The 15359-nt window shown below is 40.6% G+C and overlaps 2 protein-coding genes across 2 annotated transcripts in view; one reads left to right on the forward strand and one right to left on the reverse strand.

Moving 5' to 3' along the window:
- The window catches only part of CTNNA3 (catenin alpha 3), a 1251491-nt gene that overhangs the window by 713550 nt on the left and 522582 nt on the right, over positions 1 to 15359 (reverse strand). The gene's annotated exons all lie outside the window — the stretch shown is intronic.
- Positions 11924 to 15359, forward strand: part of LRRTM3 (leucine rich repeat transmembrane neuronal 3) — a 157218-nt gene continuing 153782 nt past the window's right edge. The window contains exons 1-2 of the mRNA XM_006089722.3: positions 11924 to 12473; positions 12830 to 14361. Coding sequence (XP_006089784.1) covers positions 12470 to 12473; positions 12830 to 14361 — 1536 coding nt within the window. The 5' untranslated portion in view covers positions 11924 to 12469. The remainder of the gene's footprint in view (positions 12474 to 12829; positions 14362 to 15359) is intronic.

Raw genomic sequence — 15359 nt, forward strand, 5'->3', positions numbered from 1 at the left:
ACTAACTGCCGGATCCCCATCATCACACCAAAAACTAAAATGGACTGAATGTTTGTGTACCCCTCACCCCACCCCCACCACCTGCAAACTCATATGTGGGGGCCCTCATGCCCGATGTGATGGTATTGGAGGTGGGGCTTGAAGAGGTAATTAGGTCATGAAGGAGGCGCCTCCATGAGAGGTGATGTATCTCTCTGTCATGTGAGGACACAGCAAGGAGGTGTCCATCTGCACACCAGGTAGAGGGACCTCACCGAGAACCCAAACACACTGGCACCTTGAGCTCAGACTTCCAGCCTTCAAATCTGTAAGAAATAAATCTCTGTTGCATAAGCCACCAGTCGATGGAGTTTGTTATGTAAGTCACCTTCAGCTAATACACTACTTCTTTCTTCCAACAGAAAAGAGGAAAAGGCTATTTCCTGGCAAATTCAAACATGAGAAGCCAGACCTAAGGATATGAGGCAACCTAGTGAGGCTTGGGACTAAAAAAGGAAGAAGTGAATGAGACTGTACATAATGAACTCAGGGACCTCAGCATCCTTGCCCTGCCTTGCCCCTAGATCACTGGTAGCCTCTGCAGTGGTTCTCAACCTTTGTTATGGGGTGAGGCCACAACATTAGTAACAAAGAAACAGAATTTCCGGAGGATGGGGCCCAGAAATCAGGATTTTAAAAAGATTCCCAGGTGATTCTAATGTGCAGCCAAGGTTGAGAACCACTGTGCTAGAGCCAATGCTGGAGATTGAGCTTCATCTCTGGAGAAAAAACTATATTTATTCATCTTGAGATTCCCCAGTGGAAAGGCGAGCTCACTGTTTAATGTTGCTACCACAAAACCCAAGCCAAACCCTTGTCCACACACCAGGGACCTTCTCTCAGCTTTTAGTGCCTCACTCATTAATCTGAATGAGCACACAAGAAACTTAACATTTGAGAAAACCTTCCCACAAGAAATAGTCCAAAAAGAACTGACTCTAAATTACCTCAAAGGAAATGGTGACATTGTAACAGGCAGTATATGACCAAAACACCTCATATAATATCCTCAGAGTGAGAGAAGATGTTACTTTCATAAAGGTAAAGCAGTATGCCATGAACAAGGAGAAAAGAGGACTGAAAGAGCTCCCGGAGATAACAAATATGGTTACCTAAACTGGAGGCAGGGGGAGGATGCACAAACCTTTTCTGTAAATGGACACGTAGTAAATACTGTAAGCTTCCAGGACTGGGTCTCTAAACTCTGCCCTCGCAAGGTGAAAGCATCCATAGACAATGCATAAATGAATGAGCGTGAGTGTGAGTGTGTTCCTTTATTTACAGAAACTTAACATTATTCACACCACTTGACCCAGCAGAAACACTTTTTTTTTGCTGACATAGTTTGCTGACACCCAATCCCAATTTTATATAAATAAATAAGTAAATAAATAAATAAATATTGTGACTTAAAAGCTATAGGTAGCACCTAAAAGTAAGAGAAAAGATAAAGACATAGAAAACAGGAAAGAAAGAAAGAAAAATAATCAATTCAAAAAGTCCAAAATCCGCCCAATAAAAGTTTTAGGGAGAGAACACAGAAAATGGGGAGAGGTAATTAAAAAAAAAAACCAACAGACAAAAGTTTTGACAAAAACTGAAAGACACAAGTCTTCATTTTAAAAGGTCCAAATGAAGAAAGGCCCAAGACAAAATACATCTTTGTACAATATCCAAACACCAGGGGAAATAAAGCATCATAAAAGTTTCCAGTGAGAAAACAAAAGATGACACACAAAGGAGTGAGACTCGGAATAGCATCTGCTTCTCAACAGCAAGAGCAGGTGTGAGAAGACAGCAGAGCGATGGCTTAAAGATTCTGAGGGAAAACGATTTCCAATTGTGAATTACACAGACAGCCAATCTATTTATCAGTAAATACAAAACATTCCGACGTGATTTTCATTTCACATGCACCCTTCCTTGGGAACCTACTAGTGGATATGCTTCAACGAGATGAGTGGTTCACTAAGAAAATGGATGTATGGGGTCTAAGAAACAGAAAATCACACCTGGAGAACGTGAAGGGGAGAATGAGATTAGCAGCTGTGATTAGATATTGGCGCAGAGACATGGAATGCTGCAGACAGAAGGGACCATCTGAATTGATTGTTTGGAAAATTTAAGCACTTGACAAATCTTTTAAAATATTGGGAAAGACAACTAACACGAGGTATAGACAAAATTAAGCAAATTTGAGAGAGAGAGAGAGAGAGAGAGAGAGAGAGAGAGAGAACATTTCTTAATTGAAAAAACGCACACCAATAAGTTAAATGCAAATGGAAACATAACCTAATACCCTACTTAAACCAATAGCATTATCACTTGCACAGTCATTTTCAGTTAAATACTGTCTATTTATTTACCATATTAACATAGGATGTGGGAAACACACGGTTTCTTCAGTTATAATAGCAAAAAGTAAAAATATCAACAAAATTCAGAAATATTATGAGGAGGAAATAAAGAGTAATTGATGAAGCTAAGGAGAAAAGAAGCAAGCATGGGTGTTTTCAATACAAGCCTTCTCTTCTATTTGCTTTTCAAACTATGTACATAAAGTTTAGTTCTCTATGATTCCTTAATATTTTCCATTTCTCAGTTACCTATTAAATTTCAAATATATTAAGAAAGCTAATACTATAAGCAAATATCGGCTAATAGCATGGAATTCATTTGTTGAAAAAAATATACAGCCCTAACCGGTTTGGCTCAGTGGATAGAGCATTGGCATGCGGACTCAAGGGTCCCAGGTTCGATTCCGGTCAAGGGCATGTACCTTGGCTGCGGGCACATTCCCAGTAGGGGGTGTGCAGGAGGCAGATCGATGTTTCTTGCTCATTGATGTTTCTAACTATCCCTCTCCTTTCCTCTCTGTAAAAAATCAATAAAATATATTTTATATATATATATATATATATATATATATATATATATATATATATCAAAAAAAGGACCCTGGACAGTGTGTTCAGTGGTTAGAGTGTTGCAGGTTTGATCCTCAACCCTGGTTGGGCATGTGTAGGAGGCAACCAATCCATGTGCCTCCCTCACTTCTCTCTCTCTCTCTCTCTCTCTCTCTCTCTCTCTCTCTCCCCGCCCCTTCCTCTCTCTCCCCCTCTCCTTCCCTTTCTTCCTCCCTCTCTAAAAATCTATGGAAAAAATATCCTTGGGTGAGGACTAACAACAAAAAAAGGGGGTCACCATAGCCACTAGGGACAAAGAACTGAAGATAAGGAAATCACCAAGGAAAAGGTAAGGAGGCACTTGGGGAGAAAGCCTCTCTTTTCATTGACTGTGTGTAACTCAGGTGTGAACATTGGGCTTATTGTGGGATATGACTGATGACCTGCGACAGTCTTTGAGTGGGTGGCATCACATCTGATGAAGCAAATATTCCTGGTGCCAACTCTAATCAGAAAACTAGATCTAAAAGCCAACTCTGTGAAGACTCATCAGTCATGTTTCTGTTTGTTCTGTGTTATCTCTTAATTTTTAAAATGTCTTCAAATGTTGTTTAAACTCGCAGCTGTGCTACTTGTTCCAAAAAGAGAATATTGTATGTCCACTCTTGGGCTGCATTTTCAAAGGGGGAGCAGTGACTGCCTAAAGCCACTGTGCAGGTCTTGGCAGTGATCAATAAAAACCTCAGAGAGATGATATCTGGGAGGGCGGCGAGTCCCATGCCTGGCTTCCTCTTGCTCTCAACGTGAAGTCCTCAGAAAGGGATTTTCTGACCACTCTATCAGCTGTCACTAGCTCTTATCCTCCGTTATTCTTCTTCATGGCACTTCTCTCTAGTCGACATGGTAATGCGTGTCTAAGATGTTTATTTGTTATTATCTCACCAACTAGAATGCAAGTCCTCTGATGGTAGGCGCTTTGTCTTATTCATCGCTGCATCCCCGGCACCAAGAACAGTGTGAAAGCTTGACAAATATTTGTTGAATAAAACAATTCTCAACCCAGTACCAGATATTTTATTTTTATTAAGGACCCATAGCATTTGTTTCCAGGGACTAAGTCAATTTCTGCCTAAATCACAATTTTGCCACATGGGGGCTCTGTTTGTTAGCCACAAGGGATTCCTAAGCATTCCCCACACTAAAAGGGAACTACTTCTCAATCAGGATTAGGCATTAGTACACAGAAGGGTTCTCAGGCCCAGTTTAAGAGCCCTCAAATAGACTGATACATTTTACTGTAAAATAAGGACCCTCGGGCTCCTATTCCCTGCTACTACATGACAACCCTATGCAAGGTTTCTCTTCTCTCAGAACTATAATATCTCTTAGATTTGCAGCATAACATTTTAAAAAAAAATCAGGCTTACTATTTCCAAAACAAAAACAGAACGAACCAATGGAACATTATGCTTTTTTTATCCAAATCAAGATTTCTATGATCTTTCCCTGCCTGGTTGTTGGGAAATTTAATTCTTAATGCTGATATATTTTTCAGAAAGGCAAATTAAAAAAAAATAGACTACTAAATTCAGCTGAAACTATTATGCACAATGCTTTCAATATAAAGAAAATGTTATAGACTGAATGTTTGTGCCGATCCCCCCCCCCATTCATTTGTTGAAACCTGATCCCCAATGTGATGGTATTTGGAGGAGGGACCTTTGGGAGTGATTGGGTCAGGAGGGCAGAGCCTGTTCTAAAAGAGATCCTGAGGGCTCCTTTGCCACTTCTGCCAGGTGAAGTCTCAGAGGGAAGACAGGGTCTATGGACCAGGCAGCAGGCCCTCACCTGACCTCAGACTCCCCAGTCTCCAAAACAGTGAGAAATAAATGTCTGTTGTTTATAAGCTACCCAGTTTATATTCTGTAGTAACAGCCCAAATGATCTAACACAGAAATGTTTCTTTAAAAAATCATGTTACATCAGAATATATGTGAAGCAACTGCAGCAAAAGGTTGATTACGATACCATTTAAACAATATTGACTTTATATTCAAAGCACAGCCATCCATGTCAAGTAAAACATCAAATATTAAGGTGTAAAATTGGTTAAGAGACTTTTGTCTAAAACTCCTTTGTTCTTCTGTGAGAAATTATAAGAAATTTGGGAATATATATAGGAGTATAAATTTTACATTGTGGCTCCAGTACCACATGTTCCTTCATGGAATATGCTCTAAATGAAAAGCTGGAAAACTGATTTCTCTTGATACAAATGACTATATATGAATTTTCATAGCTGCTCTTTTGACAGGAATGTTTTTGAGCTTTTGTTATAAGAGTACCTCAATATCAATACAAAATTTAGCAGGTTTGACTATAGGTAAAAAGGCAAGTACGATGGCAAGTGAAGAACAGAAATACTGGTACAAATGAAAGGTAAACCAACATAGACTCATGGCGATCCTTGATATTAAATCCTTAATATTAAATCTTTGCTCCCAACCTTGCCAGTTGATCCCGTTACTCAGTTCTCCGGTAGCATAAATGCCACATCATAAAAGCACATATTTTCCTTCAAGCTCTAAATCTTTTATTATTTAAAATTTCTGCAAGTCTTAAATTTGCTACCAAGAGTAAAAGGTGCCCCAAGTATCCATTTGGGGCTGGATATTCTGCTTAAATTAATGGGCTCTTGCTCAACATGTTTGCCATTAGAACTCACTCTTTGCAAGTTAAATGACACAAGGGGCAGCAGTCAACCAAGTACAGAACATGGGACAAGCTACAGTCCAAATGACCTGGTATCTCCCACCAAAACAATGGCATTAAAAAAATTAAAGAGACTTCAGAAACATGAAAGCCAAATGCAATGTTTGGGCTTTGCCTAGATCTTGACTACAAATGAACTTGAAGGACTTATTGTTAATTTCGTTAGGTATGCTAATGCTGGATGGTTCCAATAAAAGTCTTTTTGGTTCGAGCTACATGCTAAAATATATATGTGCCTAAAGTAACACGATTTCTGAGGCTTGCTTTTAAAACACTCCAAAAAAAATATGTGTATATGAGAAGGGAGGCAGGGATAGATAAAACAAAATAAGTGAAATATTGATCACTGTTAAGTTGATGTTATTTATACTATTCTCTCTACTTTTGAGTGTTTTTAAATTTCCACTAAAAATACACCCCAAAACAGTTATTTCCTCAAAGTCATATAGACCACCTCTACGTGTTATACTTTGAGAGATTATTTTTCCTGTCCCCCAATTTAGCTGAGGGCTACCTCTGCAGGAAGTGACAGTGAGGAATGTAATAAAACCTGAGACTATGGATTGATGCTGCAGCATAAATGTCTCTTCAGGTGAGGGGGAGGGAGATGTGTTAGATAACCTTGTGAGGTCACATTCATTTGAATTTGCTTCATTCCAGAAAGACACTGAGGAGCCAGTTTAATCATCAGACCTGGAACTTTATTCATCCATTTATTTAAGGCAGAGATGTTCACTAAAAACCATATGTGACCAGACAGGGTTTTTAATGGACCCCTTGAAGCAAGCAGATGGAAACCAAGGATATTTCAGAGATGTGTTAATGCTCTGATGAAAGATCGGGATATAATTACAACTGAACAAATGCATATGAGTATTCTAACCAACTAGATATGAAAAAAAATATCATTTCCATAGCTGCAGGAAACTCTGTTAGCATTCTGAAAACCCTATTACATGACAGAATAACTGAGTAAAAAACATTAAGTTCTTTATAATATCTGGATCAAATGCATTTATTGGTGAAAGCACTTTATGAGCAAGAACAAAGAATGTCAATGATGTGTGCCATACGATAAATAGTCTTGTTATTAAAACTGAAGTAGAAAGGTTTCTGAGGAATTTTTAAATAATATTAGTGAATTCTGACTCTGCCTTTGGTCATATCAGTGTCTCCTTGATATATGCTCATTCTAGTTATACACATGACCAGAAAACCTGGACACAATCAAAGGAAAAATAATTTTCTCATAGGTACTCTGACTCCAGAAATATTTTATAGCACTTTATAGTCTGAAGTATTTACATATGAATTAAAAAAACTGATCCTAAATAAACGCCTTAGAGATCTGTGAGTTCCATTTTGAGATAAGCAAACTGAGACCCTAAGAAATTTGGCCATATCAGTTCCAAATTCTAAATGTCAATTGGCATATGCAATAAAAAGTATATGTCATTCTCTAAATTATTTTAGAAAGACATTTTGTATTTTCCAAAGTTATTTTCTAGAAGGCTCAGTCCTGATGTTCCCATATCTGCTCTTCATGCAATTTCATCAGGTACAGTTGTCCTCCAGTCCATATGCAAACATGCTGCCTCTGTCTAGGCCATCTGCATAGAAACCTGTTTTGCTGTTGTGCAGTGGCTAATTTTGCTAATCGTTTCATAAAATATTTTAAAATGCATCATCATTCTTTGAGGCCTAATATCAAGAAGATTTTTTTAATTAAATTAAAGTCTCCTAATAAATTTGAAGAAAAGTGAGAGCAAAATCCAGACTTGATTCAAATGTGTTGAACTCTTGATTTTATTCCCAACACTTGACCCATGGAAAGCAGTGAATGGCTCCACCAACCCCTCTGGTTGCTTAGCCCATAAAACTAAGAATCATCTTACCTTTCTCTCTTTATCCTATACCTCCACTTTTAAACCATGAGAAAACTCCTGTTGGTTTTACTGAAACATACACCCAGAATCTGTCCAATTCTTACCACATCCACTGCTCCCATGCTGATCCAAGCGCCCATCATCTCTCTCCTGGATTGGCGCAACAGCCTCCTGACTGGCCTCCCTGCTTTTCTTCTTGTCCTTTAGAGTCTATTCCCACAACAACAGCACAAGTGATCCTTCCAATAGGCAACTTGATCACATCTTTACTCTGCATAAAATATTGAGTCGGCTTCTAGTTTTCTCCAGAATGAAGCCAACGTTCTGAGAATGATGTACAAAGCCCCCCATGGTCCAGTACCTGGTACCTCTCTGACTTCATCTCCAATTACTCTACCCCTTGTTCTCCCTACTCTAGACTGATTGGCCCCTTTGCTATACATTGAGCATATGATTGCTCTTACCTGAGGACCTTTGCCCTGGCCACTCCCCATATATATTTAATGTTAACAACCTCATCTCCTTCAAGGGTTTACTCAAGCCACTTTCTTAATAGTCCTAATCATCCTATTTAAAATTTCAACCCACCTCACTCTTTGCACTCCCAATTTTCCCTATCCTTGTTTATTTTTTCTATAGTATATATGATCTAATAATATATAATTTTTGTTTATTTTTAGTGTCTATCTTACCTCTTTAGATTGCATGCTTAGATCTTTGTCTTGTACACTGATATACTCCATGTGTCTGAAACAGTGTCTAGTACATAGTGGGTGTCCAAACTGTGAATTTCTTAAATAAATGAAACCTCTGAGGCCATCCCATTTATTAGCATATCAGTACATCCTGACTTTCTAAATTTATTTTTGGCAATTCAGTTTCATATTGGTCTGAAATTTTGCATTATATACTGAGTTTGGATTCATTTACCTAATTTAAACAAAACATATTAAGCAATATAAAGTACTATAAGTATAATAAAAAGCCTTTAGATACATGACACGTTTTATACTTGCATAAATCTTTAGGGCCCTGGATTCATTGGGGAAATTTAAGATGTCAGGTAGCTTATGGTTTGTTCTGTATGTGGTATTAGGTGCAAACAAATTGGCTAAATATATTCTGTAGTGTAATTTTGCTTCTGTTGAGAGGCAAATCAGAAATAATCATGACAGTCAATGAGAAAAAGGAGGATAAACTTTGAGAAGTACACCAGCAGCCCAGCTAGTGTGGCTCAGTGGTTAAGTGTTGACCTATGAACAAAGAGGTCACAGATTCCAAGTCAGGGCACATGCCCAGGTTGCGAACTTGCTCCCCAGTGGGGGTGTGCAGGAGGCAGCCAATCAATGATTCTCTCTCATCATTGATGTTTCTATTTCTCTCTCCCTCTCCCTTCCTCTATGAAATAAATAAAAATATATTTTAAAAAATAAAAATACACTAGCAAATTACTAAAATCTTTTAGAATATAAGTTGTGGTGGTGGTGTTGTTTTTTTTCTTTTGAAAGGCTACTTTATGTTTTGCAAGTAATTTCTAGATCCTCAAGTATTCAGTCTGGCTTAGAATTGCATTATTTTATTCTGGATATCTCTCTACTAGCCTCATGATGGTCTTCCTCCTCAGGCACTTCATTACCTTGACCCAGGACAGACCTGGTAGTGATGCCAGCTTATGGACTACTGCCAAGGTGCCTGAAGTCAGGTCTGCTCCAAGAATGGCTACTGATCACCTTGAGGAAAAGACCAACATAAATACCAATTATGAGATCTAAAGAGTGAATGTGAAGTCAGAACTATGGAGTAACACAATATCAGAAGCCAAGGTATCAGGAAAAAAAATGAGAACAAGGGCACAGCAGAGAATTTCATTCACCATAAATAATCCATGATTTCTCCCAGAAAAAGCAAAGTGAGAGAATTACATTCTCAGTGGGTTCCTCTGTGCTTCTGTCATCAGGGAATGAGAAAAGAATAAGCAGCACAAAGTTGATGGGGCCTCCAGTCATCCTAGAGGGGCCCTGTGCAGCTATAAGGCAAAACAGACATCTTGATGGCTACTGCCCATGGAGAAGCAAGAGAAGTGGGAAGAAAAGCCAGAGGCTTTCAAACAACAGAGACATAAGAGGGGAATTATAAATGTGATTCCCTTTAGTCTTTCTTAATACAGTAGTACAAATTGTCAATATCCAGTGGGGATGTCAGATGATAAAAGTTGTGATATGCCAAAGGTAATATTCAAAGTATATTTACTATTTTCGTGAAACCTATGGTTTAACTATGAAGACACAAGATATCTACTTGAAAAGTGAAGATCACTTGTTGACTATCTACACCAGCGGTTCTCAACCTGTGGGTCACAACCCCTTTTGGGGTTCGAAGGACCCTTTCACAGGGGTCACCTAAGACCATCGGAAAACACATATATAATTACATATTGTTTTTGTGGTTAATCACTATGCTTTAATTATGTTCAATTTGTAACAATGAAATTGGGGGTCACCACTACATGAGGAACTGTATTAAAGGGTCGTGCCATTAGGAAGGTTGAGAACGACTGATCTACATGTTTCCACTTCCCAGTTTCTTGCCTTTTCACACACATTCTTTAAAAAAACTTTCTACAAAATGGTATCCAATCACAACTGGCTGAGGAACTCTGCAGGGACCAATCCCATGTACACAAAACCAGCACTACATTACCAGTTTATCCTACATCAAATGTACTTGTAACCCCCCATAATAATGTTTTTATTCAATAAATATGTATTGATCATCTATAATGTGTCAAGTGCTGTTCTGGGTATCAAAGAAGGCAAGACTGAGTGAATTTCAGAAATCCATTGTGAACAATATAAAAAAATATTCATTAAAGTAATTCTTTGTGAATTAATGACACTTGGTATAGTCAATATTTAATACTAAACAACATGCAATATCAGTTGATATTCAAATAAAGTTGATGTTCAAATAATAGCTAATGTAGGCTTATTACATGCCACACGTTATTCTAGGTACTTTCAAGATATTAAGATGACATAAATCTCAACCCTCTATGAAATGGATTTTTGTTCTCACATCCATTTTGTAGAAGAGAAAACTGAGGCATGGAGAAGATAAGTAACCTACTCAAGGTTACATAACTGGTAAATTTTAGACAGGATTTGAATTTAGGTGCAAAAATCCATGTTCTTAATCGCTAGATGAAACTGCCCCTCCTTTAATTTTATAATACTTCTTTAAAAGACTCAGACCAAAAATGTTTATACAAACCTATTCTAGGAAGGATTTTTTTTTTTTTTTTACCACAGCTGCCCTGCCCCAATGCCTCAATCAGGCCAATTTTCACTTTAGTCGTTTTAAAATGAAGGTAACAATGTTGTTGAAGCAAGATCATCTCGTTAGATGTTCAAGCAGAACAGAGGTGTCGTTCTGCATCTCAGTTCTGCCAGGTGCTTGCTATATGACCTTGAGCAAGTTATCTCTCCAAGTCTCAGTTTCCTCATCTGTAAAATGAAGGTTATAATGGGACCTACATCACAATACTATTTAAGATTAAACAGGATAGCCCACTCAAAGCACTTAGGAAATGCTCAAATATTATTAGCATAATAAATAGCAGCCTCCTGGATAAACGGAACCTAATGATTTCTTGATCCTTCTATTCACACTAAAAATAGTTTACTTCTCTTCTAATTAAAAAAAAAAGACAAAAACCAAAACAACAACAAACCAAGCCACAAGCCATTAAACCAATGATCTATTTTGTGGGAAAACCAGAAAGGCATTTGGACACATGAGTTTCTATGTCACTAGTTAACTCCTCTATTACAAAATGTTTGTGTTCTAGCGTCCCGAGACACCTTGCGTAATAGAATCACTGTCACTCCTAGAGGTCAGGTGGGCAGACAGTTAATGCTTCTCTGTGAACAGCTCAGTAAATCATCTTCTAAACCTCGGTTCAAAGCCCACGCTGAGGTTAAGAAAAACTGACGTTCGGTCTGTGAACTTAATGTCAAGCTCCAGAAAAACTCAGGCGGCACATGTGTAGCGAATTAAGTAGACGCAGACAATAAAGACACTGCCAAATTGTAAAACAAGGCTTGGAAATTACAGAAAATGTTGCTCGTTATTGATTATGGTGACCATTCAGTTCTTCCTGAGCCACCCCAAACAATCATTCATTTTCCAGCCGAGAGCCTGCTCATTTGCAAGATAAAAGGGAGACATTTCTGCACATGCCCATAATGTTCTTCACCACTGGGGGCAGCTTTACATAAGACTGCATTCACTGAAACCAAAGCAACAGTCCGAGCAGCTTTCAGAATGACAGTCTGCAGAAGTGAGCTGAGCGTGTGCGCGGTCCCGGGCTCTCCTGCCTTCCGGGCTCCAAAGCAGCTCTGTGGCTGAACTGGGTGCTCACCGCCAGACATGCTGGGCTTTGGAATACAGATGTGGCAGCTCAGGTAGCCCCACGTCGCCTGAAGGAATACATCATGCTTCCTGATAAGAAGAAATTGTAGACGCCAGTTGCTTTTTTTTTTTTAACACCCCCCCCCGTCCCCTCCTCCCCCTCCAAAAAAACCTGTAAAGATGCAAAAACGTAATATCCATGAAGATCCTATTACCTAGGAAGATTTCGATGTTTTGCTGCAAATGCGGAGTTGGGATTTATTTGTTCTTGGAGTGTTCTGCGTGGCTGGCAAAGAATAATGTTCCGAAATCGGTCCATCTCCCAAGGGGTCCAATTTTTCTTCCTGGGTGTCAGCGAGCCCTGACTCACTACAGTGCAACTGACAGGGGCTGTCACGCAAGTGGCCCCCTAAGCCAAAGCAAAGACCTAAGGACGACCTTTGAACAATACAAAGGATGGGTATGTTTTGTCATTTTTCTTCTTTCCTTCCTTAAAAAAAACAAAAACAAAAACAAAGAATCCTCTAGTCTGTGTATTACTTCTGCCTTAATTATTTTAGAGATTACCTTGCTCTGCTCTAAGGCTATAAATTCAATTGCTTAGTGAACACGTTTCTTGCTTAACTATTAAAAAAAATCACCAAAACCCTGAAGGCAATTCTCTTTAGATGACAAGGAGATGGTGATGTGATGTGAAATGTGGTTATCTAGATTTAAATGTTTAAAAAGAGAAAACACATGCCTGCTCTTGCTTGATTAAAAAGAAACGCATTCTTTTTTGGGGGGATAACTTTTCTAAGTTGTTTTTATTTTCAGGTTTCAATGTAATTAGGCTACTGAGCGGATCAGCTGTAGCACTGGTGATAGCCCCCACTGTCTTACTGACAATGCTTTCTTCTGCTGAACGAGGATGCCCTAAGGGCTGTAGGTGTGAAGGCAAAATGGTATATTGTGAATCTCAGAAATTACAGGAGATACCCTCAAGTATATCTGCTGGCTGCTTAGGTTTGTCCCTTCGCTATAACAGCCTTCAAAAACTTAAGTACAATCAGTTTAAAGGGCTCAACCAGCTCACCTGGCTGTACCTTGACCATAACCATATCAGCAATATTGATGAGAATGCTTTTAACGGAATACGCAGACTCAAGGAGTTGATTCTGAGTTCCAACAGGATCTCCTATTTTCTCAACAATACCTTCAGACCGGTGACCAATTTACGGAACTTGGACCTGTCCTATAATCAGCTGCATTCTCTGGGATCGGAGCAGTTTCGGGGCTTGAGGAAGCTGCTGAGTTTACATTTGAGGTCGAACTCCCTGAGAACCATCCCCGTGAGAATATTCCAGGACTGCCGCAACCTGGAACTTTTGGACCTGGGATATAACCGGATCCGGAGTTTAGCCAGGAACGTCTTTGCTGGCATGATCAGACTCAAAGAACTTCACCTGGAGCACAATCAATTTTCCAAGCTCAACCTGGCCCTTTTCCCGAGGTTGGTGAGCCTTCAGAACCTGTACTTGCAGTGGAATAAAATCAGTGTCATAGGACAGACCATGTCCTGGACCTGGAGCTCCTTACAAAGGCTTGATTTATCAGGCAACGAGATCGAAGCTTTTAGTGGACCCAGTGTCTTCCAGTGTGTCCCGAATCTGCAGCGCCTCAACCTGGATTCCAACAAGCTCACATTTATTGGTCAGGAGATTTTGGATTCTTGGATATCTCTCAATGACATCAGTCTTGCCGGGAATATATGGGAATGCAGCAGAAATATCTGCTCCCTGGTGAACTGGCTGAAAAGTTTTAAAGGCCTGAGGGAGAACACCATCATCTGCGCCAGCCCCAAAGAGCTGCAGGGAGTCAATGTGATCGATGCCGTGAAGAACTACAGCATCTGTGGCAAAAGTACCACGGAGAGGTTTGATCTGGCCAGGGCGCTCCCCAAGCCCACGTTCAAGCCCAAGCTCCCCAGGCCGAAGCACGAGAGCAAGCCCCCTCCGCCCCCCACGGTGGGGGCCACGGAGCCCAGCCCAGAGACCGATGCTGACACGGAGCACATCTCTTTCCATAAAATCATCGCAGGGAGCGTGGCCCTGTTCCTGTCCGTGCTCGTCATCCTGCTGGTGATCTACGTGTCCTGGAAGCGGTACCCGGCCAGCATGAAGCAGCTGCAGCAGCGCTCCCTCATGCGAAGGCACAGGAAGAAGAAAAGACAGTCCCTCAAGCAGATGAATCCCAGCACCCAGGAGTTCTATGTAGATTACAAACCCACCAACACCGAGACCAGCGAGATGCTGCTGAATGGCACGGGACCCTGCACCTATAACAAATCGGGCTCCAGGGAGTGTGAGGTATGAACCCTTGCGATAAAAGCGCTCGTAAAAGCTGGGCAATAAGTGGTGCTTCACTGAACTCCGGTGACTATAAAGGGAACGTGGTGCCCCCTCCCATTCCCACTCCCTCTGCTGGCAAGGTCCTCCCCTGTCCGCTTGAGTACATTCATCACACTGGTCATTTTCCCCTCCTGCATAAGTCACCCATTGAAACTTAAATACCACGATCAATGTGCAGCTTGAACTGTGGTTTAACATAATGCCTATTGTGTCAGGCCCTTTATTGATTCCATTCATGTCACACTGTTTTCAGATAAAACTTCCTTTTTACAATTAATCCCCCGCATCTGCTGTTATTCTGCTAGACCCAGATGCACAGTTCTGGGAGGTGTGCAGTTTGTTGGCAAATCCAGGGAGAAGGGGATGACCCCCAGGTACTTGGACCTTGAGCCCATTCCAGGAGGATGCCCGAGGACAGGAACGTTTAGAGGCCGGGCCTTGAAACAATGCCTGGCTCCAAAAGAAAACCGCAGGGAGCTATCAAAGGCTGGTGCTGGGTAAAAGCAGCACCACCAGCCGGTTTCAGAGGCGTCTGGATGGTGCTGAGGCAAGTCTAGGGGAAAGTGGTGAAGGGTTAAAATGCTGCGGGGAGACAAGCGCAAAATGTGAGGAGATGGTACACACACAAAGTTTCCCACCTGAGAGCTTGTCGCTGAAACCCACCCCTGTGACATCAGACCAGAGGCTTCCCTGTCCTTTTCTTCCAGCCTCTCCATTTCCAAAATAAGCCCCTTCCCTAAGTAGCCAGGAAGCAAATGTGAGGAGGCAGATTTCCCCACCGCTCCTCACATCAGGGACTTTTCAGAGACCAGGCTTGCACATGGGAAGGCAGCTTGCTCTAGGCATGTGGTTGGGAGCTTCCCCGAATTTCTCATTTCAGCTCTTCTGGGGGCCCTCATGCAGGGAGTGGAATCATCAGCGCTCTCTGTTCTCTGTTTGGGCTTTGTCAGGCTGTC

The sequence above is a fragment of the Myotis lucifugus genome, unplaced genomic scaffold (assembly GCF_000147115.1).
Source record: "Myotis lucifugus unplaced genomic scaffold, Myoluc2.0 scaffold_62, whole genome shotgun sequence".
In the NCBI taxonomy this organism is placed as follows: Eukaryota; Metazoa; Chordata; class Mammalia; order Chiroptera; family Vespertilionidae; genus Myotis; species Myotis lucifugus.